Source organism: Oikopleura dioica, chromosome XSR, assembly GCF_907165135.1.
Source record: "Oikopleura dioica chromosome XSR, OKI2018_I68_1.0, whole genome shotgun sequence".
Classification (NCBI taxonomy): domain Eukaryota; kingdom Metazoa; phylum Chordata; class Appendicularia; order Copelata; family Oikopleuridae; genus Oikopleura; species Oikopleura dioica.
Genome location: NC_137294.1, coordinates 4,916,987 through 4,942,560, shown reverse-complemented (window position 1 = coordinate 4,942,560; position 25,574 = coordinate 4,916,987). Strand labels below are relative to the sequence as shown.

At 40.4% G+C, this 25,574-nt stretch overlaps 6 protein-coding genes and 2 non-coding genes across 10 annotated transcripts; 2 read left to right on the top strand and 6 right to left on the bottom strand.

The window, feature by feature from the left end:
- Window positions 1–400: 400 nt before the first annotated feature.
- On the top strand, window positions 401–482 carry TRNAS-AGA (transfer RNA serine (anticodon AGA)). The gene has a single exon. It is a non-coding gene; the product is annotated as a tRNA-Ser (tRNA).
- Window positions 483–786: 304 nt separating this feature from the next.
- LOC145710674 (U1 spliceosomal RNA) lies at window positions 787–949 on the top strand. Its single transcript, XR_014135059.1, has one exon. It is a non-coding gene; the product is annotated as a U1 spliceosomal RNA (small nuclear RNA).
- An 8,117-nt stretch (window positions 950–9,066) lies between these two features.
- On the bottom strand, window positions 9,067–12,460 carry LOC145706371 (vesicle-fusing ATPase-like). The gene is made up of 8 exons (XM_081783759.1): window positions 12,274–12,460; window positions 11,313–12,060; window positions 10,822–11,233; window positions 10,068–10,435; window positions 9,784–10,023; window positions 9,639–9,737; window positions 9,497–9,595; window positions 9,067–9,348 (listed from the first exon to the last, which is right to left on the bottom strand). Exons 1-8 carry the CDS (start codon window positions 12,457–12,459, stop codon window positions 9,263–9,265), a joined length of 2,238 nt encoding a protein of 745 aa, XP_081639885.1. The 5' UTR covers window position 12,460; the 3' UTR covers window positions 9,067–9,262.
- A 2,466-nt stretch (window positions 12,461–14,926) lies between these two features.
- Window positions 14,927–16,160, bottom strand: LOC145708714 (dolichyldiphosphatase 1-like). The gene is made up of 3 exons (XM_081786413.1): window positions 15,836–16,160; window positions 15,660–15,787; window positions 14,927–15,472 (listed from the first exon to the last, which is right to left on the bottom strand). Exons 1-3 carry the CDS (start codon window positions 16,152–16,154, stop codon window positions 15,275–15,277), a joined length of 645 nt encoding a protein of 214 aa, XP_081642539.1. The 5' UTR covers window positions 16,155–16,160; the 3' UTR covers window positions 14,927–15,274.
- Window positions 16,161–16,187: 27 nt separating this feature from the next.
- LOC145708710 (DNA polymerase epsilon subunit 2-like) lies at window positions 16,188–19,170 on the bottom strand. 3 transcript variants are annotated; one of them, XM_081786408.1, is made up of 7 exons: window positions 18,996–19,170; window positions 18,769–18,935; window positions 18,090–18,325; window positions 17,785–18,007; window positions 17,446–17,700; window positions 17,133–17,400; window positions 16,188–16,803 (listed from the first exon to the last, which is right to left on the bottom strand). In XM_081786408.1, the coding sequence occupies exons 1-7, from the start codon at window positions 19,020–19,022 to the stop codon at window positions 16,630–16,632; spliced, it is 1,350 nt and encodes a 449-aa protein (XP_081642534.1). In that variant the 5' UTR covers window positions 19,023–19,170; the 3' UTR covers window positions 16,188–16,629. The 3 variants fall into 3 exon arrangements, with proteins under 3 accessions (XP_081642534.1, XP_081642535.1, XP_081642536.1); XM_081786409.1 differs by having other exon boundaries at window positions 17,785–18,018; window positions 18,101–18,325; XM_081786410.1 differs by having other exon boundaries at window positions 18,769–18,932.
- Window positions 19,171–19,345: 175 nt separating this feature from the next.
- On the bottom strand, window positions 19,346–21,202 carry LOC145710050 (WD repeat domain phosphoinositide-interacting protein 3-like). The gene is made up of 6 exons (XM_081787735.1): window positions 21,093–21,202; window positions 20,823–21,051; window positions 20,570–20,778; window positions 20,422–20,526; window positions 20,033–20,234; window positions 19,346–19,987 (listed from the first exon to the last, which is right to left on the bottom strand). Exons 1-6 carry the CDS (start codon window positions 21,198–21,200, stop codon window positions 19,824–19,826), a joined length of 1,017 nt encoding a protein of 338 aa, XP_081643861.1. The 5' UTR covers window positions 21,201–21,202; the 3' UTR covers window positions 19,346–19,823.
- Window positions 21,203–21,898: 696 nt separating this feature from the next.
- On the bottom strand, window positions 21,899–23,699 carry LOC145706543 (TBC1 domain family member 20-like). The gene is made up of 7 exons (XM_081783954.1): window positions 23,503–23,699; window positions 23,280–23,451; window positions 23,015–23,234; window positions 22,787–22,966; window positions 22,574–22,740; window positions 22,419–22,527; window positions 21,899–22,319 (listed from the first exon to the last, which is right to left on the bottom strand). The coding sequence occupies exons 1-7, from the start codon at window positions 23,676–23,678 to the stop codon at window positions 22,231–22,233; spliced, it is 1,113 nt and encodes a 370-aa protein (XP_081640080.1). The 5' UTR covers window positions 23,679–23,699; the 3' UTR covers window positions 21,899–22,230.
- A 36-nt stretch (window positions 23,700–23,735) lies between these two features.
- LOC145710051 (cilia- and flagella-associated protein 119-like) lies at window positions 23,736–25,055 on the bottom strand. Its single transcript, XM_081787736.1, has 4 exons — window positions 24,905–25,055; window positions 24,732–24,864; window positions 24,391–24,690; window positions 23,736–24,002 (listed from the first exon to the last, which is right to left on the bottom strand). The coding sequence occupies exons 1-4, from the start codon at window positions 25,050–25,052 to the stop codon at window positions 23,819–23,821; spliced, it is 765 nt and encodes a 254-aa protein (XP_081643862.1). The 5' UTR covers window positions 25,053–25,055; the 3' UTR covers window positions 23,736–23,818.
- Between the last annotated feature and the right edge of the window lie 519 nt (window positions 25,056–25,574).

Genomic DNA, 25,574 nt, shown 5'->3' with positions numbered 1-25,574 from the left:
GTCGAAGAATCTTCAATACCAGAAAGAATCGGAAAGCCCGATTCTTCTGTCGGATCTACTGAGCTTCTGAAACACTTCTGACCAGCCAGCAACTTCGAAAAACGAAGTCGTAAACGAACTGTTCTTCAAGCCTGAATAAAATCAATCTTAATCGAATTTAACTGAATGTGTCGTTTATTTGAGAAACTTGCGGTCGATTTTAGTGCTAGAACTTCAAGTAGTAGCCTAGATTTAGCTTTAGAATTGATCAATGAGGCGTCGGCGGGGAAGTATCTGAGGTGTCTGTAGTCTAAGCCTCGGCAACCTGTGTATAAAACTTGCTGTAGTCTTTTCAGTTTCAGTTCTTTCTAGTGCCCAACAACCGGTAGATTATATTTGCAATTTCGGGGGTTGCTTCCAAGCTGCGATGGCCGAGTGGTTAAGGCGAGAGATTAGAAATCTCTTGGGGTCTCCCCGCGCAGGTTCGAATCCTGTTCGCAGCGAATCTTTTGGTTTTTTGCAAGAATAGAAGTAGAACGTAAATGCGTTTTTTTTTCTTAAATTCTAGAGTAATCCTTGCTTATCGCTAATCGTTGACTACGATACTTGCTCGTTCACGATTAAAAGACAAATTACAACCTTACCATTTCTAGTAAATGTTAATGAGCAACTTCGTTATTTGAAATAACTTATTTCATCTCCCCAGCTGGAGTGTGATCGATTTGATTGGCTGAAGCGCCCCATGTAGAAACCATAAGCGCGCGTTGGCCCGTCGAGTACCGATATTCAGCGCGCCCCGAGCAACGCATACTTACCTGGGCGGAGGGTAACCTCGATCAAGTAGGGGGTTCCCTTATGGCGAGGCCGTACCATTGCACACCGGCGCGGCTGACCTGTATCTCTTTGCCAAATCGGTGGAGTGTCCGTCACAATTTCTGATAGTGGGGTTCTGCGTTCGCGCGAACCCCTTCCGAACTCAAAAAACACCAAAAAAAGGGCTGGAAGTAACCCACGTGTAGCCCTAACCCTGAGTAACGCTCTTAACTTCGATCGAAGATCTTTCTAACCACGACTTAGATTTTCTACATTATGTAGGTTGCTTCAGCTCAAGCTCAGCCTCAGCGAACCTGAAGCATCGCAAAGGATGGGATTAAAATTCATTTTATTCGTGCTGATTTTTGAGAGTTCATTATTTTCGGAGAGTGAGCAAAGAAATGCAAATAACGCCCTCACAACAACAGATGAGCTCAAGAAACATTGTCTAGACGACCTTGCTATTTTTTGAAAAATCTGAAGTAACCTCAAAAGCCATGAAAACCCGACAACCTGTGTAGAAAACCTAAGAAAAACGGGCCAAGACTACAGACACCCCCGATACTTTCCCATCTACGTCACGCCTCACTACTTAATTCTAAAGCTACTTCTAGCACTCAAAACGACCGCATGTTTCTCAAGTAAACGACACATTTATTAAAATTTAGTTAAAATTGATTTTATTCAGGCTTGGAGAACAGTTCGTGGACGACTTCGTTTTCCGAAGTTGCTGGCTGGTCAGAAGTGTTTCAGAAGCTCAGTAGATCCGACAGAAGAATCGGGCTTTCCGATTCTTTCTGGTATTGAAGATTCTTCGACGACTAAAAGCAGAATTACAGGCACTGCGATTATAAGAGTATTGAAACTTACTTTTTTTGGATCTTTTGCGGACCGAAAAAGTTCGGACTCGAATCTGATTGAATGAGCTCTTCAGCCCTGATATCAACAAAAGTTCTAGAGAATTTTTTCCATTTCTTGGAAAAAGTCGAAAACAATCGACTTATTTCGTTAAATAACAAAGTCTCTCTAGGACTCAGCTCGGCAAGCCATGTAGAAAACTTGAGGCAGGGTCTGAAAGATCAAAAGCCACTGGATCTTTCGAAACCTGACTCAGGTTTACTTCACAGGTTGCCAAGCCCAGCCGCGAGCTTTCACCAAATTAATTTCGCAATTTCGCGTACAGAGATTCTACTGTAAATGATTAAGGCGGTACCGGGCGGATATGGCGGGCTTTACTGTCCAGTCTTCTCTTACGAAGTTAAAAATAAATATCACTCAGCATCCGAAAACAGCGGTATCCCCCTTTTTCCGTCTTTAATGTTTTGGGCGCAAATGGGAGATTACGTTTTCAAAAATAAAATTAAATATTCCGCGAGCTCTCGGGGTGTTTCAATCCCAAATATACTGCAAAATAAAGAGCACACGAGTTTTATTTATTTCTAATGAACTTTTCCGTCTTTTTATAGAAGACGCATCCTCTTCTTCAAAACGGTATCGCTAGGGACTGCCTACGAAGAAACTAGGACTGGGCGATTTTTATATTTGAGCTATTCCCATTTTATAGAGGTTATATTTGCTTTTGTGCATCATGAGATTATAGAATTTAGGACTTTCTTTTTTTTCTTATTTTCGAGGCAATATCGGAAGTTTTTGAAAGGATGACGCTTAGAGAAGAATGCAAATATTCACTCTGTAAGTTAGATATTCTATAAATTATAATAAAAATAGAGGGTACAGATTTAGGAGGAAACTTTGCCTAGGATGTCTCCATATATTCATCAGAAATCACTTTTGATGGGGACTTCATAAAGGAACCCATTTATTAATGACATCCGTTTTTTTAGAAAAAAAACGCTTATTATTATAAAAAAACTAAGAAAATAAAGAAGAATTCTTTTCTTTCAGACTTTATTCTGCTGATGCTTGGACAGAGCATCGCCACACTGTATGTACTGATGTGGATGGTCGGCATCTTTCTGGACTACAGGGAGCAGTTGAAATCGAAAGCAATTGTTGAGTCAAAAACAGCGCTACGTTAGATGCTCGTTTGCAGTCGAAACACAACTTTTATTATTGAAGTTTTTGGACAACGCTTCCGTTAATTAGCCTCGCTTCAGAAATGGTTTGAGAGGCATCCAGCGGGCGCATCGGGAAGCCTGATTAAATGGATTGTATAAATACGAACTTAATTGCTTTCTAATTCCACTATTTTCAATTCATTCTCTCATGAAATTTTTAGTCCAGAGTTTGCTTAGTTTTTATTTTAGTTTGATATTGAAGAATGAGAAAATGAAAATATAAAAGCTACATTTTATTCCGAATATTTTTTGTGAAACTTAAATTTCCTGCGCTTTTATATGACTACTTGTCGCATGAGGGCACGCAAGAGTGACCGTTTCAGCGGGATATCAGCAGATGCTAGTCCCGATCCAGATTAAGAACGAACCATTAAAAAAACGAAAGCGTACAATCCATTTCCTGACATCATCAAAAACTCCCCTGCACAAAATTGAGCCATAAATTTCCTGACGATTTCGACTTTATCCGCTGTGTTCACTTCTAGCACCTTAGTTTCGCCACTGACAAGTCGAAGCTTGATTTTTGTCTTTGGCTCGTCTTCTTTCACTCTCGGATAGCGCACTACTTCTGGCGCTAGAATCGACTTTGACGAGTTTGCACCGAGTTTTTCGCCCCCTTTGTCGGCAGCTTTGTCTATGTGCTGCTCAAGAATTTGATATTCCTTTAGTAAGAGCTTTTTTTCCTTCTTTTGAGTTTTCATTTGAATAGCTTTTTTTTTAGAGCCAGAAATTCGAGGAAAGAAATTTAGCTCTTTTCCTGATCATGTTCAGCCAAAACACCGTGCATTCTGTCGATTCCTTTTTTATACTTTTCCAGGCCGGATGCTTTCAAATCATTGTGCATCTTCAATTGAGCTATTTCGCGATTCATTTTGTCGATTTCGCTCTTCATTCTAGCTTCTTTGTCTTCTTTTGACTCTCTCAACTTCAACATTTTTCAGAAAAAGAGTATTCAATTCCTTAAAATTTCAAACTTTCTGCTCTGCGTTTTTGACAATTGACACTCGTATTAGCACTTTTGTCAACTGAAAAAAAAGGTTGCTAGTGGAGAAACACAGTACGGCGGAAATCTTCACGAGCGGCTGGACGGTTGGATTATTCTACTCGCAGGAAAGGGACTTTTTTACTTTGTAATTACGCACGTTCACCTGCCAGGCCGAGGTCGAGGGCGCAAAATGGAAACTGTGAACGAAAAAAATGTGTGGAAAAGCCCGTTTCGAAAGATCGTTTTATTCGCATCAAGGGCCGAGAGCTGAACTTTCTCCTTTTAATTGCGTCAGCCACTGACAGTCTGAATTTACGCACTCGTAACATTCGCCGGAAATCGCACTCGGCAGCGCTTTTTTTGCGTCAAAGAAGTGGCTGATAGGTTAATCAACTCAAATCATTGACGGAAATTTTGATCTGTCGTGTCGCTTATTTTCAAAACTCCTTCTGATCAACCAATTCAATATTTTTCTTGTCAATACCATTATTTCTCGCTAGCTCGACCTACAAAGGAAGTGTATTATTAGTGATAATTTATTAGACTTCGAATTACGATTTTGTCTTGCTAGTTAATTTGAGCTCCACATAATGATAGTAGCAAGGTACTATCATTCCAAAGGAGCGATTAACATTCTCAAGTTTAATATTAATCGCAAATTTAGACTAATTAGTGATTATTAATGAAATCATAAAATCACCCTAATAATGAACCGCTCAAATGCTGATTAGCTGTTTTGAAAATTTAAAATTGAAAATGGCATAATTACTGTCGGCATGTAAGCATCACGTGCTTCACTAAGCAGAATGTCATGATCAAAATAGCACGCGGTTTGACGATATCTGATGAGCTGTGGAATGGCCTCGCATAAGTGGAACTCTTTCTCGTTGACTTCGGCTTCCATAATTGACAGATGAATTTCGCGGAAACAGGCAGCGCTCTGGCACATGCTTGGAATTGATATCTTTTCTTTTTCTTTTAGAAGAATTTTAAGAATGACAGAAATGACAGTTTTTAAGGGCGGATTATGAGTCACCCTTAATTAGATAAGGGCTCCTGGTCGATCGGGCGGAGTCGATTTTGCCAACATTTCCATCTAGACTTAGTTTTCATTCCAAACTCCAAGCGGTCTTATTTCGTTATAAAATGACGAAGTCCCATACTCCCTGCTTTTTGCAATTCACGGGTTAAAGTTGACTTCAATATTTTCACCCACAATGCGATTTATATAAGACTTTTGCTAGATAGATATGTTTTGTGCTGCGCGCTATAAACAGCTCGCGAACTTTTTAATTCGAACATACTAGTCCAACTAGATTTATTTTGTATATAATTTTATTTAATCAGTAACAGATTAAATTTCTGACTTCATATTCGCGTCTGAACGAATGAAAGAGCCATTGAAGATGAAGTTTCATTTTGAAAAGAAGAATGAGTAGGGGAAGAAACACCGAGCCCGTTATAATGAAAATTTCCACCAACTGAGGTCGCTGTACTTTGCCTCACAGTAGGAGATCTTTTTACCCAACTCATCAGATAATCAAATCAAGCATCGATAACGAACCACGTTAACAAGTAGCGCCGCGGCCGCTTGAATCCTAGTGAGTTTTCTAAAATCAGCTTTTGCAAGTTTTATTCTTCTTCTGGGAATATACAACGGGCCGTGCTGCCGCTCACCGCAGATTGAACGAGGGCTCCACTCTATTCAGTCGATTTCCGCCCTGGTGACCATAATCTTCCTCATCGCCAACATAATCGCTAAGGATTAGAATCTGCTACAGCCTTCTAACATACTTTCACTTCTATTCTTTTTAATATTATTCTTTTTCGGCAGAAATCGGGCAAAATTGATTTTCAAACTTATGATCTAAGATATGAAACAACTTTTGAGTTCCGTTTTGTGTGGCTTACAGTCTAATCCAACAAAGAGGGAAGAGCCAAATACGCGCGTTCGATAGGCAAAGGGATGAAAACAGTTATTATTAATTGACTCGAGCACTATGACAGCCACGTTGTGATAGTGTTGCGCATTAGTATCCGAAATTAACTTTCAAATAGTCTATTCGAAATAGAATGCCCGATTTACTACTGTGTTGAGAAAGTTCTCAACATACAATTTCTATCATCACTCCGATCGGGCATCTTATTAGCTCTTGATTATTTCGAATTCGTTTCTCTTGAAAATTTATAACTTAGGACCTGAAGAAGACATAGCTAAACTGATAATTTCTCGACTCTTCTGAAAATAAAGTTAAAAGTTCATGAATATTTTTTAAGAAAAAATAATGATTCTGCTCCCTTTGACGAGGAAGTAACTAGTTTTTGAATGCAAGTAATGGCCAGCCAAAAACGTGCTCAAATTGAGGCCGTTCCTGCAAAAGACACGATACTTAGATATTCGGAGTAGATCGTTGACCCTTCGCGAGCAGCGGTTAATCACACATTTCATTTTCGCCCGTTTCTTTCATCCAAGAAACTCTCCGTATTAAAAAAAAACTACGGTAGATTATTCTTTGCGAGTCTAAGTGTGTAGCTCCTAAATGAACCTAAACGCCTTCTTTAAATTCAATTTTTATAGTTTGACAAATTACTACAAGTAAAAAGAATTGCCGCAAACTCAAGAGGAACTATCTCCCATCCCCGGAAAAAAAGAAGTCTTCTCAAGCTTTGACACGGGATCTGTCTTTGTTGGAATGCTGATTCAAACTTTTCTACAGGTAAAAATTGCACTGTCGGGCTTCATAAAAATGAGTAAGGGTTGAGGTTAGGGTTGTTGGTTAATCCTAACACTAATCTTTCTTTTTGTAAAGGAAAATAAAGGCATCTCTCTAATGACCACGGGAGAAAACAGAATGGTGGATAGTCACTTCTACTTTCAGTGTTTAATCGCTCGGCAATACATCCTGGAATTCAAGAACCATCGCTTCTTTCTCTTCTAAAGGACACTTAAGATACAGTTCTATTACTTGTACAAATCGCACTGTAGAATCTTCAAAGGAATTCTTCAGTCCGAATTCCCCGTGGCTGAATATTTTTCTCATTACCTTCGTGAATAACGTGCGTTTTCAATAAGAAGCTGTGCGTTAGATTCTACCCAATTCGATTTCTCCCTGTTTTATATTCTTCTGAAATCTAATTAAAATCAAAAATAAAAAAAAAACAGAAAGGAGATCTTCGAATGCGTTGTTGCTCAATAAATATTTTGCCAAAAAAGCCAGTTTTAAAAAGACTAATAAGAGATGATGTAACACACTATTCCACCTACTAGTATAGCAAAAATATCACTAAGGAGAAACTTGTTGTAATTAATGAGCTTATTCCTACAGTTGCCGTCGTTCGGGGAACGTATCCTCCGTAATTTGGGATTATATTTTCGAAGCTATTCTTGCGCGCGTAATTTTCGTAAAAGAGACTTTCAAAAAAGCTAAAATTGACTGCTTTTAAAGAGGACTTTTCTTTCGAGTTCAAAATGAATAACGATAGCTTGAATTTGGAGCCGTACCAATCTGAACTCGCAGAGAAACGACAATGGCTTGAGGTTGACCGTTAACTTGTCCACGGCGGATATTTGTGTTGATTCCGTTGCCCAACGCCATTTAATGGGTAGTTTGGAAAAAGAAACAAGCAAATTGTTGGCTTTGTGCATTTTTCCAGCAGTCCGGTATTTACTCTCAATAGCCAAAACATGACCACGGACTCTTATAAACGTCGTGGAACGATTTTCAATTTCCTCTCTTTAATTGTCCAGGGCTTGACTAAAAACAGCAGTCTAAATACTCGCCTAGTAGCCTACCTCGCTTGTCTTTTATTTACACGTAATAAGAAAACGGTCTGAGCTGCATTTAATTGACCTAAACACTCGTTTATTTGATAATTTCCACTTTTATTTTAATGCTACCACAAAGAGCAATTATAATATTTCCCAAAGTGATAACAACAGGCAATTCTAATTGAACAATTATAAGCTCGTTCAACCAATTATGCTCAGTCTGTTGCCTTGTTTGCATTCTTACACAAAATGCGGCATTATCAATCACAGGCAAATTCAAAGTTGGGGCTCGGCAACCTGTGAAGAAAACCTGAGTCATGTTCAAAAGAGCCTAAATCAAAAGCGGCTTCGCAACATAACCATTTCAAATGATTTTTAAATATTACACCGCAGTTCTTTATGAACCTGCAGATGATAGGTGCGCGTGGAATTGCATTTTAACTAATTAAGAGCTGCGTAATAATAATTATCAATGAGTGTGAATACTTGTTCGCCTGTTTATTTCGGGGTGCGATGACAAAGCTCCAACAAACTGGAAACACGGTGTTCAGTCTTTCGTCTCGTAATAATTATTTAGCTAGGAGTATAATTACGATACATGCATTTTTAATCGATCCTGCGACCAGTGCGATTGCGGGCACTTGTCTAATTGCTCATCATCAGTGTAATCATCGACATTTTCAAAGTTTCTTCGGAAGAATTTTGAAATTCTGTTTTTTTTTTAGATTTGAAAGAAGCAATTTATTTGCATTTGGAATAGTTTGAAAGTTAATAACTCGTTTGTTTAAAGTTGAAATAGAGACTGAGAAGGGTGCTTACAGAAGGGCAAGTACGCTCTCTAAATGTACCTGTATAGAGAACATAACGCAAAAGCAGCTGCGTCGTTTTAAAACGTGCTAATAACATGACCGTGACGTTCTGCCGCACTACTCGCCAGCTTTTTTTCACATCCACTTAGAAGGAGCTCGACGATTTTTAGCGGCTTGAGAAGGGACAATTCTAGCGTGACACGGGCGCTTGTGGCTGGTTAGATTCCCTGAAATCGGAAATGCGTGGCATTCTCGGCCAGTGCTGGAAACATGTACTAGGCGGTGCCGATCATCTGGCTTGACCGACGATTTCCTAAATACGGAAATTGTTGTGGTCCATGTTATTTCAAATTAATGGACGGGAATTGCCTTTTAGCTTATTTTTTAGACATTCATTTCTCATTATTTGTCTACTTTTCGATGATATGAGATCAAATTTACCTAGAAATAGGGTCGTCTAATTGTAGGAAAAGAACTTTAACGGATAAGATAAATGATGTCACGGAAGAAGACTAACCTTGATGAAAAAGAAATAAAGCCTTGAAGGGGTTAAATAAGCCCATTTCTAAATCGGCGTTTATTTCTTTTAGTCATTCTGAAAGTGATACAAGAGTAATTGACTTGAATCGAAAGTTGAACCGAGTAATGACGAGGAATAATATTGCACGGAATAATTTTTTTTGTCCATTTGTAGTTTGGTAGTTTTTCAGAATGGAAAGGGCGAAATTATGAGAACTTTCAGAGTTATGAAGAAAAAATGACAAATAGTCTGCTAATAGTGTTTCTTTTTTTTTCAGTTTTGAGTTCAATGAAATTGGACATTGACTGTTTAAAAGTTCGATCTTGAAAAGTTCGATCCTGCGCCAGCCAGTGAATCATCTTCTTCCAGTAGAGAGATGAATTTATTCGCGAAACCTAAAAGTGAGTAAAAATGAATGCTTTTCTAAAAGAATTTGATAGAGCATATAAATTGAAAATAGAAAGTATTCGAGTATTCTGATGAGTACTGGAAAGAGCTTTTAGACAAAAAGTAAGACCGGGGCGCTTTTTGAGAAGCACTTACCTTTGGAACCGCAGGTTGTTTCAGCAACACCAGCCACATGAATTAATCTTTTGATAGGCAAACTAAGCTCTCTCGAGCCAATATCCGTCGATATTTGTGCTGAATCAAGTGTTAGTAAACTCTCGTCTTTTCAGTCACTTACAGATATCTCTCTCCGACACTCCACCAAGACCTTGAAGCGCTTGCGCCACGTGACTGGACGATCTCATCGTTGGAACGTGAAGCATTTTATCAAAACAACCTAGATGAACGTAAATGATTCTCTTTTCGCTTCACTGATGTTCTACCTAATAGACCCATATTGTGAAGAACTTCCTTATTTGAGGATGTAGCGAGAACAAGACATCGTCGACCCTTGGGAGGATTTACTCGAAGTTGGACAAGGAGCGTCTGGCAGACAGCGTTGGAAAATCGAGGACCGATTGGGTTGTAATCGAGGAGTCGTTCGATGTCGTCGACGACAACTACTGACTGCGAGGATTTGTGGGCTTCCTCGAAAGCGCGCACGATAGCTTGACATTTGCCAGCTGAATTCGATTGCTTATTTCAACGAAAAGGGAAGGGAATCTACCTTCGCCATGATCAATGAGTGACTGTGGGTTGATAAGCCGGACGCAAGGGCATTCAGCATCCATGGCTATTTTTGCGGCGAGAGCGGATTTGCCCGCACCCGTAGCTCCCTCCAACAAGGCGGTCACTAAGTGCGTGCGCTTGCCATTCTTGGCCGTGTTCGCCAAATCCATGCCATCGGATAAAAGTCGATCAGTGTGGCCCCAGTTGACGATCCCGTTCGCCAAGAACTGCTGCAGCACTTGATCCTTCACACCAAAGGCAGGCTTGATGTCGTTCTGGAAGGCGTAGTTGAAGTCGTTCATGTCGACACGCACATTCTTGATCTTTTCGTCGTCCATTTCGGCTTTTGTTCCACCGGAGGTACACCTAAGAAAAGTTTTGTACTTAAACTTTGTTCAGGCGTAGCCGTCGACAAATAGGCTCTTAATTATAGCCGATAATGGAGTGTTAGTTAGTGCTCGGGAAGTGTACTATCCGTTCTTAAAAATCGCCCTTCCAAATTCGTGAATGCAAGTGTCATGCCCGAGTGCCCTCGTTTTCCATGAACGGCGATACTATCAAGCCGCAGAACGTCTACTCGAGAGTTCATGTTGTTAAAACCAGCTCGAATTGACGATGGCCCGGATGCACGTCTCTTGACGTTCCCTGGTGCTATCGGATTAAATTTATGCGGTCATAAATGAAAAATGATGAATCTTCAACCTTTAGTCCTTGAGCGTAAAATCAAACAGCTAAAGATATTTGATGCTCACCTGTTGAACGCACAAGACTGGGCTGCTCGAACGAGACCTTCGATTTCCGCTCCGGAGAAGTTCTTCGTTTTCGCAGCCAACAGATCGAGGTCGACATCGGGCGCCATTAGCCGATTAGTCCTCATCTTTTCCGTATGAATATCAAGAATTTGCTTGCGACCGCCTTCATCGGGCAGGCCAATTTCCTTGTGCACTTCCAGTCGACCGGGTCGCTTGAGCGCATCATCGATCAAATCAGGACGATTGGTCATTCCAATGATCAGTACATTATTAAGCGAGTTGACACCATCGATTTTTGAAAGCAGCTGATTTACGACAGTGTCGTGCACGCCTGACGACGAAGCGGAATTGCCTCGCTGCTTGCAAATGGCGTCCAGCTCATCGAAAATGATGATGTGCAGTCCTGAGTTTGGCCCTAATCACACGATACAAAATTGCTCGAAATAGCTATCAAACAAGAGAAAATATGAGCGAGAGATTTTTTATCTACGTTCCTAAGCGTTGCTCTTCCTCTTCTGCTTCGGCAAATAGCTTTCTGATGTTGGCTTCAGACTCTCCGACGTACTTGTTCAAGATTTCGGGGCCGTTGACGATCTTTGGCTCGCGCGCGCTCAGCATCTTTCCGATCTTACGCGCCATAAGAGTTTTACCACAACCTGGAGGGCCGTAAAGAAGAATACCGCGCACGTGTTTGCCTCCCATCTTTTCGACAATATCTGGCGGGAAGATACGCGAAGCAAAGGCTCGTCGGAAGATCTCTTTGAACTCATCATCGAGACCGCCAATGCCGACTTTAGAGAAGTCGAAATCGGGATTGATGATATTGGCGGAGGCACTGACAGCGGAGCCAGTGAGTATCAGTGTCGAATCAGCCTTCCTCTGGAATTTGATGGACGAATTTTGATTGAGAAGGCCTGGTTTGTCGTTGGACGATTTGTAGCCCTTGTCGGCAGTGAGCGTTTTGATCTCCTTGACGGTGAGTCTGAAGAAGGGCGATTGATTGTGCTTGAAGGGGAAGGAATGGCCGACTTGGAGGAGAACGCCGCTGAAGCTATTCTTGATGGCATCTGCGAAGTCATCTGCATTGAATGACTGCTTCGTGACAGTGCGCGAGTAGAAGTCGATCTCGAGCGTGATCGAGTAAACCTGCGCCAACTTGCTCGCGCTGATCTCCTCCGCCGTCACGCTGTCCACTTCGGCCAGGCCGAGGAATTCGCGCTGCACGCCAGAGAAGCCCATCTGAAACAAACGTGATGAATGAATGCGAATCTAACCGCCCATTTCTAGCGAACTTCCTTCCCGTTCCAAAAACATTGATCACGGTTTGATTAATTGCAACATGTATTTTTGATAGATCACTTCCCGCTGTGATCATGTCTCGCCCCACTCTGTCAGAGATAAACACAGAATCCGTCAAGAAATGCTCTCGAACGGGAATGTTCTCTAAATTACCTCATTCTGCTGGACACTGGACGGCATGCCGGTAAAGTAGTACGTCTTGCTGTCTTTCCTGACTTTAAATGCAGTGTTGGAACTGAATTTGGCATTCGATATCGCCACGCAACCGGTCAGGGCAATCCGTTGCTCCGGCTGTTTTACAGCACGGAACTCCATTTTTCTTTCTAAACAAACATTCATTAGAACTCGCACAAATCCTTGTTAAATATTTTTCGAGCTTTCCAAAAGGCTCTATTGTTTTCTCTTAGTCGAGCTGTGAAAATATATAAAAAACGCGTATGTTGATTTTGTTAGAAATGAAAATGCGAAAAGTGGTGTCGCAAAGAGGGAGAAGGTAATTGCATTGGACAGAAACACAAATTCGTGAAGGCCCGAAATCGATATTCCTTTAATGCCAGGCTTTACTGGGAATAAACACGCGACACTACTGTGGCAAGCTCTTAAATCAGACTCGTCAAGATCAAAAGATCGATTCAATACAGACATTGATGATTTTTGGCGTGTCTTTCAATTTTCCATTTAATATTTTAGAGAAGCCTTTTTACAAATTCAAATTTAATCACTTCTGGACGGAAAAAATCCAAATTTAAAAATCTTTTTTGGAATTTCATTTTTTATTGTTTCCATCAAATTCTCCATATTCGAAAACCTAGAAAAATTATTTGTTTAGACAGGAGGCCTTCTAAATATTTTTAATATTCATCTAAAAGTGCAAAAATGCCCTTCAGGAAAAGCTTCTTTTGAAAGGGTTCCGGTAATTTTTCTTTTGATTTCTTTCCTCGACCATCTAGAGACAGGTCTCGGACAGTTCGGTTAGCAAAAAAATAAATAATACTTATTGTCTTCATGCTCAAAATATGCATTAAATAACGTGTTAATGACCAAAAACACCGAAAAACGTGAAAAAACGCTGAACGATCAATGATCGTCATTCTATTGAGCGAAAAAGTCGAATAAGTCAAAGGCAAGATATTTCAAAATAATTGCCTATCGAAATATATAAATGTATATCATTCATTAAGAGCTATTTTGTCAATTCACAGAGATGCGACTATTTGGCTATTTTTCAATCAACTTAATAATCTCAGAGGCAACGAAACGCAAAACGACCAATTTTTTAACGACATTGTTATTTTTGAATGCTTAAAAATAACCATTCATTGTACGGATAGTCGAAATCTTGGGGCCTCCAATCTCATTTTCTCAAACTTGTTCAAATACAGTCACTTATCATGTCTGCAAAATTTCATGCGATTTGAAACGCAGCGCGACCATTTTTAGTATAATTTATTATAAAGCTTTAAATAGCTCTAGAATCTGAGTTTTTCGGGCCTCCAAGCTGATTGCTCTTGACCAAACTTTGGTATATGTAAACTACATTTATGCAAAATTTCATAAAATTTGAGACGCAGCGCGACCCTTTTTGTCCAAATTATATCGAAATTCTATAAAAATAGCAATTTATTAGTTGGTTTTGGCTCTAGAATCCAAGTTTCGAGAGCCTCCAACCTAATTCTTCTCAAGCAGGGTAAGAAGACTATATTCTATCTGACTGCCTAATTTCAATCAAATCGAGACGCAGCGCGACCATTTTTTACGAAAAAATGATAATAATAACCACTTATTAGTAAGTTTTGGATCAAGAATCCAAGTTCCAATGGCCTCCAGCCCAATTTTTCTCATGCGAGTTTCAGCGGGTGCTTTTTATCAACCTACCAAAAATAAATCGATTTGAAGCGTAAAAAATGGTCGCGCTGCGTCTCGATTTGATTGAAATTAGGCAGTCAGATAGAATATAGTCTTCTTACCCTGCTTGAGAAGAATTAGGTTGGAGGCTCTCGAAACTTGGATTCTAGAGCCAAAACCAACTAATAAATTGCTATTTTTATAGAATTTCGATATAATTTGGACAAAAAGGGTCGCGCTGCGTCTCAAATTTTATGAAATTTTGCATAAATGTAGTTTACATATACCAAAGTTTGGTCAAGAGCAATCAGCTTGGAGGCCCGAAAAACTCAGATTCTAGAGCTATTTAAAGCTTTATAATAAATTATACTAAAAATGGTCGCGCTGCGTTTCAAATCGCATGAAATTTTGCAGACATGATAAGTGACTGTATTTGAACAAGTTTGAGAAAAATGAGATTGGAGGCCCCAAGATTTCGACTATCCGTACAATGAATGGTTATTTTTAAGCATTCAAAAATAACAATGTCGTTAAAAAATTGGTCGTTTTGCGTTTCGTTGCCTCTGAGATTATTAAGTTGATTGAAAAATAGCCAAATAGTCGCATCTCTGTGAATTGACAAAATAGCTCTTAATGAATGATATACATTTATATATTTCGATAGGCAATTATTTTGAAATATCTTGCCTTTGACTTATTCGACTTTTTTTCGCTCAATAGAATGACGATCATTGATCGTTCAGCGTTTTTTCACGTTTTTCGGTGTTTTTGGTCATTAACACGTTATTTAATGCATATTTTGAGCATGAAGACAATAAGTATTATTTATTTTTTTTTGCTAACCGAACTGTCCGAGACCTGTCTCTAGATGGTCGAGGAAAGAAATCAAAAGAAAAATTACCGGAACCCTTTCAAAAGAAGCTTTTCCTGAAGGGCATTTTTGCACTTTTAGATGAATATTAAAAAATATTTAGAAGGCCTCCTGTCTAAACAAATAATTTTTTTCTAGGTTTTCGAATATGGAGAATTTGATGGAAACAATAAAAAAATGAAATTCCAAAAAAAAAGATTTTTTTAAATTTGGATTTTTTCCGTCCTCTTCTCACGAAGCTCATCTCAGAAAAATACTTAGTTTTTAGGTTTTTCATAGGCTAACAAAGGCCTTATCGTAAAAAATGATTCCTTTTTGACGGATTGTTAATTAATTACTCACTTTATTGGAAATCTACTGAGACAAGAAATACAGAAAAAAGAATATCGGAATTAGGGAAGAACATTAACTAGCACTAATAATTGTCTACCAGACTGTCTACGAAGTCTTTTTGCTTTCTCCTTCGCCAGCGAAGAATTTAACAATTTTTAGCTTCTCAAATTTGGTCGCTTCTTCGGCAATTCTCTTTGACGCGTGCTCGAAGTTTTTCTTCTGCGATTTGCTGCATTTTAGCCAAATCAATGCAAAAAGCAAGCCGAAACAGTAGCCAGCTAATACTTGATCCAGGCTATGATACTAAAAAGAAACGATTAATAATGTATTGCTTTTATCCAGCCATTTAATGAATGCATTAAATAACCAGGTTTATAATGCCGCCACAATACTGTGAAATTTAAATTTAATAAGAAAGAGCCAAACTTATTTTTTGGACCTGATAGAAAATGGTGCAAAGCCTTGTTTTGATTAATAAAAATATATTTACCTGAAGAAAAACGCGTGAGATGACGACGAGGAGGGACGAGAAAATAATTGAAAGATTGACAAGAGCGCGAAGACAAATCGAATTGATTTTCTTTGAATAATGAAGAACGAATATGACGAGCACGGCGACTAAACATTCACTCGTAGATCAACAATAATTATTCGCTTGGTGATTACCTGACATAGAATGGTCGGAAGGGAAGCCGTACTTGCCGTGCGAGGCGGAGTGACCTGCATCAGGCCTTGGAAAACGAAAGTAACTTTTTAAAAGGCGACAGAAAAGGGTAGAGGCTAGAAGACCAGTCAAGCAGCGGAAACTGGCAAAGTTGCGCTTGATAATCAAAAGGACCAGCAGCGCGAAAGGAGCAATCACGGGAATCATCGAAAAGTGAGAGAGCAATTTGCCCAGTTTGGAACCCTTAGGGTACTCGACTGTCCACAGCGAGTTGCACTTCCAATCAATTTCGAATTCTTCTGTTTCTTGTTGACTCGCCATTTTTTATCTCTGAAGAATATTTTTTTAATTGACTGTTGCTTGGCTAGATTTACAGACTCTCTGAAGTGAACGAGCCACAAAATACAATCTCAACGTAACAAAACTAGGGAACTTAGTGTCAGAATTACTATCAGATTGATCAAGCCAATCTACCGATAAAACAGGTCGGTACTGTAAAAAAAATCAGTCGAAAAAACACGATGTTTGAATAACGTGATGGTGGCCCGATTTCTATGAAAGGAGTTGAAGTTATCGGGTATTTGAACGCAATAATTGCATCAACTGGAATAAGCCGCGTATTTTCTCTAGAGACTCTCTCGATCGGCCTTATTAGAAATTCGAAGCTAACCTAGTTTTACTGAAAAAAGTTCGTCGCTCGTTCACTTCCCTAGAAAGGGTAAAGGCAGTGTAGTGAGTGAATGTTGAAATGATCAAAGACAGGAAAAGGCTCATTTTTAGTAACTGAAGAAAAGTCTCATAAGGGGACTTTTGATACTTCGACGTTTCGGTGATTCGGATAGTAAACGTGGAAGCTGCCGTCTTTTGCGAAGGAAGACGGATTTAGGCACACAACGCCCGATGATGTCAGGTTGTACTCTTGATATGTGTCCGCTAACACCAAAACATCGGGCAGTGGAAATAATCGCTGGTCAGGGGTTGAAAACCGCAACAAGCAAAAATAACCCTGTCTCAATAGATGATCTAAACGAACATCTAAAGGGGGCCACGAGTAGTCCGGATGTTATTCCTCCCGAACTTTTGCTTTCACTAGACTTACAGTCACTTTTTCAACAGCTAAGCTATAAGCGGGCGAGTCTCAACGGCACTTCCGGCCGGGACAATGTGTACTCTCTACAGCAGTCAAAAAATCTCAAATAAAGACTTTAAAAGGAGTATTTTTGGAAGTGCCCTATTTAGTAAATAAATTTTCGATAGCGATATAAGAAGTCTCTGTTTGAAGTTTCAACCCCGTGGCAGTGCATGATCCCAGCCCCAATAAATAGGGGAAAGTCGCTGCGGGAGGGGACTCAGGTGAGCCTGGCTCAAGATTGTCTTGACGGCCATTTCTTGGTGATCACCAGCGGGCATGCGCACAGCGTGACGCATCAGCTTGGCGACGAGGTCTGCTCGATAGATGACGATTTCTTGCGAGAAAAGCGTGATACGCGATGGATTAGACGTGAATGTCCATTTTGGCAGCTTCTGACGAACATATTGAGGTATAACGGACTCGGGAATTGCCGGTCTAAAATCGCCGGAGGTAGAAAACACCCACAAGTTGCAAATGTACCTCGGTAGGCAATCGCCCAGGCCGGGATCAGACGAGGAAGGAATGAAAACGAAGTGTGTATCGCGAAGATCAAGCTCGACAGCCTTTCTTGCCAGCTTCTCGAGACGCTCGCTGAGAACGTCGTACGAGTTTGGCATGTGAGGAGAGGCAAGAAGCTCGCCGCAAAGAACGAAGGCGATCGGCGGTGCCACGGCGAATCCTTCCAAAAGTCGTATTAGCCGATTGAAGGGTTTCTCTTCGTCCAAGTGCACGCCTCAGAGAGGATTTCAAATCCCTATTGGAATTGAACAATGAAAGCATTTCAACTTCAATAAATTATCAATTTATAAATCCTTTCCTGACAAGAAGCAAACGGAATTCTCGCAATCTCTCTCCAAAACTTGCATTCTTTCGGAACTTCCAATGTTGGTGCCCCTTTCGCCGCCAAAGAAATTCGTTGTACTGTGGTAGCTACGTGAGACGGAGGCACTTTCGGGCGGAGGGAAGCCGAATGCCGTCGCGTAAATCACCCCATTATCATAAGTTCCTTCTACCAAAATCATCGATGACTCCGTGAATAATCCTTTTTCTCGAGTTCAAAATCGCTGAAAAAAGAGACAAAGGCTGCCGCACAGAGGGTATAGACTCTATCTTTCAAACTGTGCCTTTATGGAAGGTAGCGTTTTTCATGTCTATTAATATCGCGCCAGAAGGGTCTTCGATCCACCACTCTCCTTCTTTCATCTGATTCAACATGCCAAGAATGACGATATCCTTCATTTTTGAAGTGCAGCCTTTTAGGTACTCAATCTTCTGAAGCGAGAACTGTGCAGTTTGCGCTTTTCTATGGCCAGCCGAAAAAAGTCGATGACGAAGAGTCCTGACCAGCACGGAATTGTACCTGAATGAAGGCGACTAGTAATGAGATCTTTTTAAAAGCAATTCTTTCTAAGATTGGTCAAATGTTATCGCGAATTTTCCGGTATGATAACGAGCGTTATAGCGCCATCAATTGGAATAGTATAAATATCGATCTTCCGGAAGAATACTGATAAAATGATAAACACAAATTATTTCATCATATAAACTGTTTATTCTGTGAATCAAGCCTTATTTTTAAATGAGAGAAAAATGTTTAAGTTCTACCAAATATAGAGCTGTTGTTGGAGCCTCTGCCAAAAATGATTGCTAATAGGAATTATTTTAAATAATATGTTACTGCTGTAATAAAGTCATGTTTTCTGAATTATTTATCAAAAGTTTAATTCCATTTAAGAATAATCTATATTCTATTCATAAAGACGCACTATTTAGAGACTCTATAAGCCAAGTTTGATTTTTTACCTTTCTCTGAACATCTCGACTTTGGAGTCGATCCCTCCCATGAGCGGTTGCTGTGTTTCTTTAACATATCTCTCTCCTTCTCGATCGTAAATGTACCGGGGTACTTCAAAGGCGTCGATAACCCGAAAGAAGGAATCTTTTTTGTCTGTTTCTTGCTGCTCCTCCTGCTAAAAAAACTCTATCTCATCTGCGATAACTGATGAATAATAGATAGCGCCCGTACATACAGTTGTTTGGCTCGTCTCTGCCTCCATTAATTCCACGACTTGACCTCCAGAACGCTGCAAGTCTTTCAGCGCCGATCGAACATCAGTAAAGTTGAGAATGTTCGACTTGAGCGTTTGGCGCTGGAGAGAGTCGACCAGATTGTCGATCCAGTCATCATGCGTTGATAGAGGAACGTTTTCCAACTGTTTGCTCACTAGTTCTGAAATTCGACAGTTTGAAAACTGTTCATTTCTTTTTTGCATACCTGCAGCATCTTTTTGAATCGAGTAACCAAAGAATTTCAGCGATTTCGCGACATCCACCTTTCGTCCCATCTTAAAAAGTGAACACTTGAAATAAAAGCTTTTGATTTTTACATGATGAATTTTTAAGTGGAATAGCTATAGACCAGGATTAACCTTTTTAAGTATTGACAGTTGTTTTTGTTTTCGGTAGAGCGCGTACCGATTTGCTTTTTTGAATTTACATTATAACAGTGTTATTATAATATAATAATAATTTTTCGGCCTCGAAAGAGCCGCGGGTAAGGTTCACAAGTAAAGAGATAAGAAACATCCAGGAGATCAGTTTTTTGTTGAAATGGTATCAGTTTGAAGAAAATGGGAGAGAAAGAAGACACCTTACGGATTGTTGCTTTTTCTTGAATGAGAATTCTTATCAGTTTTTGAAAATAAAAAAGAAGGTAATGGATCAATGGCAAAATGAATGATCACCGAAATAGTTTTTTGCAGACAGATGTGTGTTCTTGAACAAACTGGAGAGAAAATAACAGGATAGAAATAGAAAGAGTTTTTGAATTTGGAAATCAAGGAAGAGAACACTCTGAATCACGATTGAGAGAGGAAATTTACAGAATGCTCATGGAGAGGCTCCTGGCCCTTGGCGAGACGCAGACGATATCTGTGATAGGTGCCGTTGTCGCAAATGACCAGCAGCCGCTTCATGTCCGGAGTGAACGCGCACTGATACGGCTCCACGCTGGGGTCGAACCCTGAATGTCTCTCTAACCAAAATTAAGCGAAAGCGACAACAATACCTGATTTTTGAACAAAGTCAGGAATTTGCACTTGTGCGACGCTTCTCCTGCCGTCGAGAAGTGACTTCTTGTCCTGGGCATCTGATAGCTTCCAAATGTGACACGTGCCGCGGGAGGAAAGGGAGCAGAGAAGGGAGCAGTCGGAGGAAAAATTTATTGAATATGTGAAGGCGTCGCTTACTCCTCTTCTCAATTCGTACACCTGGAATATTCGTAGAGTTTAAATTTATCAGGGAAGAATCAAAATCTAATAATTTATCTGATTATATATTTAAAATATGGCTTCTCAGTGGGGTATCACGGAGATCCCGTAAGGTTTAATATTAATATAATAAAAATCAAAACAATTTTGATAAATGTTTAATGATATAGTAGAATGAAAATCGAACCTTTTCAAGTGTCGCCGTGTTCCAAACTCTAATTAGTGTTCCCTTGGCTGAAGCCGTGGCTAGTAGTTTTCCGTCTTGGCTAATTGCAATTTGTGCGAGTTTTCCCTAGAAATTCATTAAAACAGTTTTAGAGATTGAAAATGGAAACTTTATGCGCTTCGATCTCCTTTTCGTCGTTGGCGCCTTCCGCAATGAGCCTGATTAGAGTAACGTAGCCGACTTTTCGTGAGGGGAAGGCGATTACCACGTTTTGGTAGCTGGGAGAAAGAACTAGAAGTCCATTTGGATTCGGACCTGATTCGAAGACGTCGCTTTGCTGTGGCGGTCGAGTGAACGTAAAAACTTTCACCATTGTATCTATTTTGAAGGTGAAAAGTAACAGAAAGGAATGAGGAACAAACCTAGCGCGACAACGATTCGATCTCTCGACAGCCTGACTCTCCGGACATCAGACGAGAAAGCGAGTTCTGCTGCCACTTGTCGCGTTTCGCAGTCCCAAACTGCCACTTTAGTCGATGGCAACTGTGGACAAGATTCTCTACCGACTAGAGCCAAGAAATTGCAGCGGTAAAGCATCTCCACTTTTGAACATCCAGACGACAAGCCTTGGATCACACGGCGTTGTTTTATCTTTAGAAGTGTGAAAAAAGATCACAGTTACTGTGACTTACTTTTAACGGGTAAGAATTGTAAACGACGAAGCCAGATTTCGTGCCGCAGGCGAAGCAGCCGTGGTCCTGGTTGAAGCCGACATACAGTAACTCGTCACCCGTCACCATTCTTAAAACAGTCATTCATATTTTCTCTTCTATCATCGAACACAGAATTTACAGAAGAAAAATGATCTCTGGGGTAGTGTTTATTTGAGCAGCGCTGAATTATGTTTCTCCGTCATCATCCGGGTGTGATCTTTTGCATCGCACGGGCAAGTTTTGCTTTCATCTGCTTTGCTAACAATCCAGAATTTGCAACTGACTTTTCAAAAATAAAGAAGCGCTCTTCTCTATCGAAACTAAGTAAGTTACCTGCAATCTTTTCCAATTTTGAAAGTGGGAAGCTCGATGCAATTTTGCGATCTAAGAAAGGCGCCAACTTTGCTTTGAAGACGGGCTTCCTCTTTTCCGACATTATGTCTCGCAAATCTGCTGATTTAGACGACGCTGCTCCGCCCTTCGGATTCTCATGATTTTGGCCTTTTTCAATCGCCACTCAAGGACTCACAACGAAAAACAAGGTACTAATAACTAACACTGTATCTTGCGTTCTATCTCCTATTTATGCGCCTTCTACAAAAAATTTGCAAAGTGAACCCTGATCATGAGTCGTTTATAAACCATTGTCGAGATTTCCCGCTGCTTCACCTTTTCCCTGCGCTTTTTCTTGTTAGTAATCTTTCCTGCACTCAAGTATACGCGCGACTTGCATCTCAAAATGCGCATTCTACCAAAATTAGAGTAAACAATTTTCAGTTGAAAGATATTGAAGAGGTTTATTTAAGTTATTAATGAATACTTTACTTGAAAACTGAACTATTAAAAGAAGATACGTAGATGATACTTAAAAACATCATAACTGTCATGTCCTAAAAAGAGTTCAACACAACGATACTGTAACATTTAAAAATATGAATTTTCTGTTTAAAAAAAGAAGAGAGAGATAGAAAGATGAAAATTAGAAACACCAGCGACCGCGTTTTTTAGTTTGACTTGTTTTAAATTGAAGATTCCAGCTGTAGTAGTAGAAAGTTGGAGAGACAGAACTTTGAATACTTAGAATACTTTGGTGATGATGATGATATCAGTTGCCGAGCTAGAGTAAGTTTAAGGTGAAGAAGTCGTTCATGTAGTTGTAAGCGACGGCGATCAGTCCAGCCACCGTCAAGGAAGCGCTAAGAAGCTAGAAAATGCTCAATAATCATTCGGAAAAGGATGATAAGATAACGCGGTAGAGCCTGGATGCTATCAAATTATAGAAGGGTCGATTAAAGAGCATTTCCTGAATGAATTTTTGAGACGAGGTGCTCCTCCTAATCACGAGTCTTTCCGTTGGCTCCATGTGAGTGAATTCTTTGATAAGAGAACAGTTCTCATATGCTTCATATTTGGTCTGGAAAGGATTGAGTAAGAGCTAGAGAAGAACGGAGATCGCTTACTTTCGCTAGGTAAGACGGAGGGTGCTTTTTGAAGAGCGTATTTGCAAGGGCGATTATTGGCTCCAAATTGCCTGAGAGATCGAGCGTTCCTGGTAGATTGACGAGAGTATGGTGCACGGCCGGCATGTCACATTCCTGGTCCAGGACGTCGTCCGCACAGTGAAGAACTGAACACAGAAAATGGTATCAAGCAAGATTGGATTCGGTGCTTACCCATAGCTGCAGCTGTGTAGACAGCCATGAGAGGATGCGAAGCGAGGAATAGATCGAAGAGACGGACAATGAACTTGTGTTCGGCCAAGACGTGTCCGTACCACGTGATGACCCAAGACAGAGCGAAAATGGTGCCAACATCGGACTCAAGCAGGAAGTCGTGCAGCTCGTCGTCTTCTTCTATAAGTGCGAGGTTTTTTATGCCATTCCTTTTTGATTTCCGATTACCTTTAATGATGGGCATAATAAAGTCAAGTAGCATTCGGGTTTGGTCCATCGTTGGACACATATAGTCGCGCAAGTGGCGTTTGCTTAATTCCTTGGCAATCACTTGCCCGAGTCTGAGGCCACAGACTCTCAATACAGTAACGCATACGTCGTGGTATCCCTGGTAATAGTGCAGATCATCTTCTTCTTCCAGCACCCATAGAATCAGGTCCATTAATTGCTTAAAATCACACTAGACTAATGAGCAAAGAATTCATTATTTTACATCTTGTAAACTTCTTCTTTGTTTTTCTGGCATTCGATCGGGAAAGCGTTTCACAGACCTGTCGACGTCTAGTTTCACCTGTTCATAGTGTTTGGAAGCTCGTAATTTCTTTCGATCTCCGCATTGCGGGAGGCGGTTTGTGTCGATCGAAAGCAGCAGTGGCCAGCACTCTCTTAAAATCAGCAACGATGAGCATCTTTCGACCCGTTTCACGAGCGCTTACCTCCTTAATCTGTCTTCGAGCAGCCCACCAGTTTGACTTGCCAGGTTCCTGAGGGAAGCAACATCTCCCACTCTGAGCGCAACTTCGATCTGTTCGATTTTCGCCTGCCTGGCCTCTCTTTTCTTTATAAACTCAAACTCTTCATTTTCATCGTCTACGTTTGTCGCTTCTTGCATCCCGGGCGACTCCGAATTCTTTTGCCTAAATCCGATTCCTTTACGAGCTTTGGTCAATGCATTTGTATAAAAATATATTTTATTAAGTAAAAATGTAGAGAGGTCCCAGACAGAGTTTTTGTACAGAAGTTGGGAAGAAGTTACTTCTCCGATTGATTAAGAGACATTCCGCTATTCTGAAGCGTTGTGGAGGAGTTCTGTAGTTCGCCATCCTGATCTTTGTTTTGAAGGCCATCGATATTTTCTCTCGTTTGGCGAACGGTTTCCTCGATTTGGCTCTCGAAGCGTCGCATCATTTCCTGGAAGTTGCCTGTCACAGCGGTTCTGAATCATAATTGAGCACCCTACAATAAATCACGAATAGACTGTTTTCTACAAAATCAATTTTTATTACAACAACAGATAGTTTTTATCATAAAGATATAGAAAATTTCCAATCCAATCCATAATAATTCTCGGAGTTCCACAAGCTTGATTTTAAGAATTCGTTGTCGAGAATAGAGAGTTTTCGAAAATTCTCCCGTTTTTCATTTTAGAAAATATCATGATGAGAAATCTCCCCCGACTGTTTTATACTGCTCTCCTTCTATGCGATAGAAACAATAAAATCTTCAATTTTACCCGAACTTTCAAATATGCGAACTCTCAAATATGCTCTCCTTGCCCGTTGAAAAACTTTATGACTTGATCAAACAAAGTTTTACTCGCTTACCTAATGATTTCTTCAAGCTCATCATCTGGCATTTGCGCTTCTGCTAGCGCCTCATCAATTGGCTCTTTCTCAGACTCTGGCTCTGGAGTGGGAACTTCCTCTGGCTCGTTGGGGAACTCGAGCGCGACGTCCATCACAATTCGTGAGGTGAAGACGTATTTGTAGAGCTTGAAGTGGCGAATGTAAGTGTCCATAAAGTACTGGAGCACTTGCTGCGATTCCTTATTTGTGAAGACCTCGATAGCGAAGGGAGGGCGGAGATATGCGTGGGAGAGGATGAAGTCTCTTAGAACTTGAACGCTAGAATATTCTCGAAATAGTTCTTCAATTACAGGACGTACGTTTCTTTGCTATTTTCGAATGAAGTCTGGCAGGCGAAGTTGTGGACGCGGTTCAAAATACCCAGCATTACAGAGATTTTGTCAGAAGTGAACTTTTTTTCTTTTGAGTATGCCAAACACCCCTGGAACGCATCTAAACCCTCTTATTTCAAAAGATAAATGGCTCCTTTTACCCAAGAGAATCTCTGCTTTGTCTGTGCCGCGTTCGATGTGAAGCCGATCGGAGAGAACGCTTCTGGTCTCGGCAGCGTTTCCACATCGCATCAGTGTGTCAACAGTGTCCTGCGAAAAATCAAGCCAGACTAACAGCTCCCTCTTCATTCTGAAATCAATCCAGTCCATTCCTTTTTGTTTAAATAGGCGAGAACGATTTTCGCAGTTGAAGAGATAAATGAAGTGAAAAAAGACTTGAAGGGGTTAACCACAGCGACGCCAAAGAGCCAGATTTTGTGTCATATTGTGTTCCCTAAAACCTAAACCTAACCCTCAGACAATATGATACAATCGGCGACGCAGAGTTAATATTTTGTGCACTGGCTTTCTGAGTGAGCAAAGAAATACATGTAATTTACAAAGCGTTGAATTTTTCTTCGTGGCAGCATTTAGGCGGCCCTGGCAGGTACGATGAAGTCAGTTTTCTTGTTTTACTAAGATTTAAATTGAAAATTAAGAAAAAAACTTAATCGAGAATTTACCTTTCTCCGACAAAGTGCGCTGGTAGTTAGAATAAGGATCATTATGATAGTCTTCATCTGTATCATAATCCTCCTCCGATTCCTGCTCCGTAGGAGTATCTTCGTCGCTAGAGATGACGATAGGCGAGGCATTCCCGGGAGCTGGTTT

Coding starts and splice junctions, on each gene's coding strand:
- LOC145708710 (XM_081786408.1), bottom strand. CDS start 19,022: ATGGAGGCAGAGACGAGCCAAACAACT. Junction 18,326..18,768: donor GTCGAGATGTTCAGAGAAAG/GTAAAAAATCAA, acceptor GCCTTCATTCAG/GTACAATTCCGTGCTGGTCA. Junction 18,008..18,089: donor AAACGCTACCTTCCATAAAG/GCACAGTTTGAA, acceptor CTCGAGAAAAAG/GATTATTCACGGAGTCATCG.
- LOC145706543 (XM_081783954.1), bottom strand. CDS start 23,678: ATGCAAGAAGCGACAAACGTAGACGATGAAAATGAAGAGTTTGAGTTT. Junction 23,235..23,279: donor AAAGAAGAAGTTTACAAGAT/GTAAAATAATGA, acceptor TGTGATTTTAAG/CAATTAATGGACCTGATTCT. Junction 22,528..22,573: donor CTCCGTCTTACCTAGCGAAA/GTAAGCGATCTC, acceptor AATCCTTTCCAG/ACCAAATATGAAGCATATGA.
- LOC145710051 (XM_081787736.1), bottom strand. CDS start 25,052: ATGAAGAGGGAGCTGTTAGTCTGGCTTGATTTTTCGCAGGACACTGTT. Junction 24,865..24,904: donor CAAAGCAGAGATTCTCTTGG/GTAAAAGGAGCC, acceptor AAGAGGGTTTAG/ATGCGTTCCAGGGGTGTTTG. Junction 24,691..24,731: donor TTCGAAAATAGCAAAGAAAC/GTACGTCCTGTA, acceptor AGAATATTCTAG/CGTTCAAGTTCTAAGAGACT.
- LOC145710050 (XM_081787735.1), bottom strand. CDS start 21,200: ATGGTGACGGGTGACGAGTTACTGTATGTCGGCTTCAACCAGGACCAC. Junction 20,527..20,569: donor AGGAGATCGAAGCGCATAAA/GTTTCCATTTTC, acceptor ATGAATTTCTAG/GGAAAACTCGCACAAATTGC. Junction 20,235..20,421: donor ACACGGCGACACTTGAAAAG/GTTCGATTTTCA, acceptor CGAATATTCCAG/GTGTACGAATTGAGAAGAGG.
- LOC145708714 (XM_081786413.1), bottom strand. CDS start 16,154: ATGGCGAGTCAACAAGAAACAGAAGAATTCGAAATTGATTGGAAGTGC. Junction 15,788..15,835: donor TTCCGACCATTCTATGTCAG/GTAATCACCAAG, acceptor GTGAATGTTTAG/TCGCCGTGCTCGTCATATTC. Junction 15,473..15,659: donor TCTCACGCGTTTTTCTTCAG/GTAAATATATTT, acceptor GTTTCTTTTTAG/TATCATAGCCTGGATCAAGT.
- LOC145706371 (XM_081783759.1), bottom strand. CDS start 12,459: ATGAATGTTTGTTTAGAAAGAAAAATGGAGTTCCGTGCTGTAAAACAG. Junction 12,061..12,273: donor CCAGTGTCCAGCAGAATGAG/GTAATTTAGAGA, acceptor CGTTTGTTTCAG/ATGGGCTTCTCTGGCGTGCA. Junction 10,436..10,821: donor CAGTCTTGTGCGTTCAACAG/GTGAGCATCAAA, acceptor AACTTTTCTTAG/GTGTACCTCCGGTGGAACAA.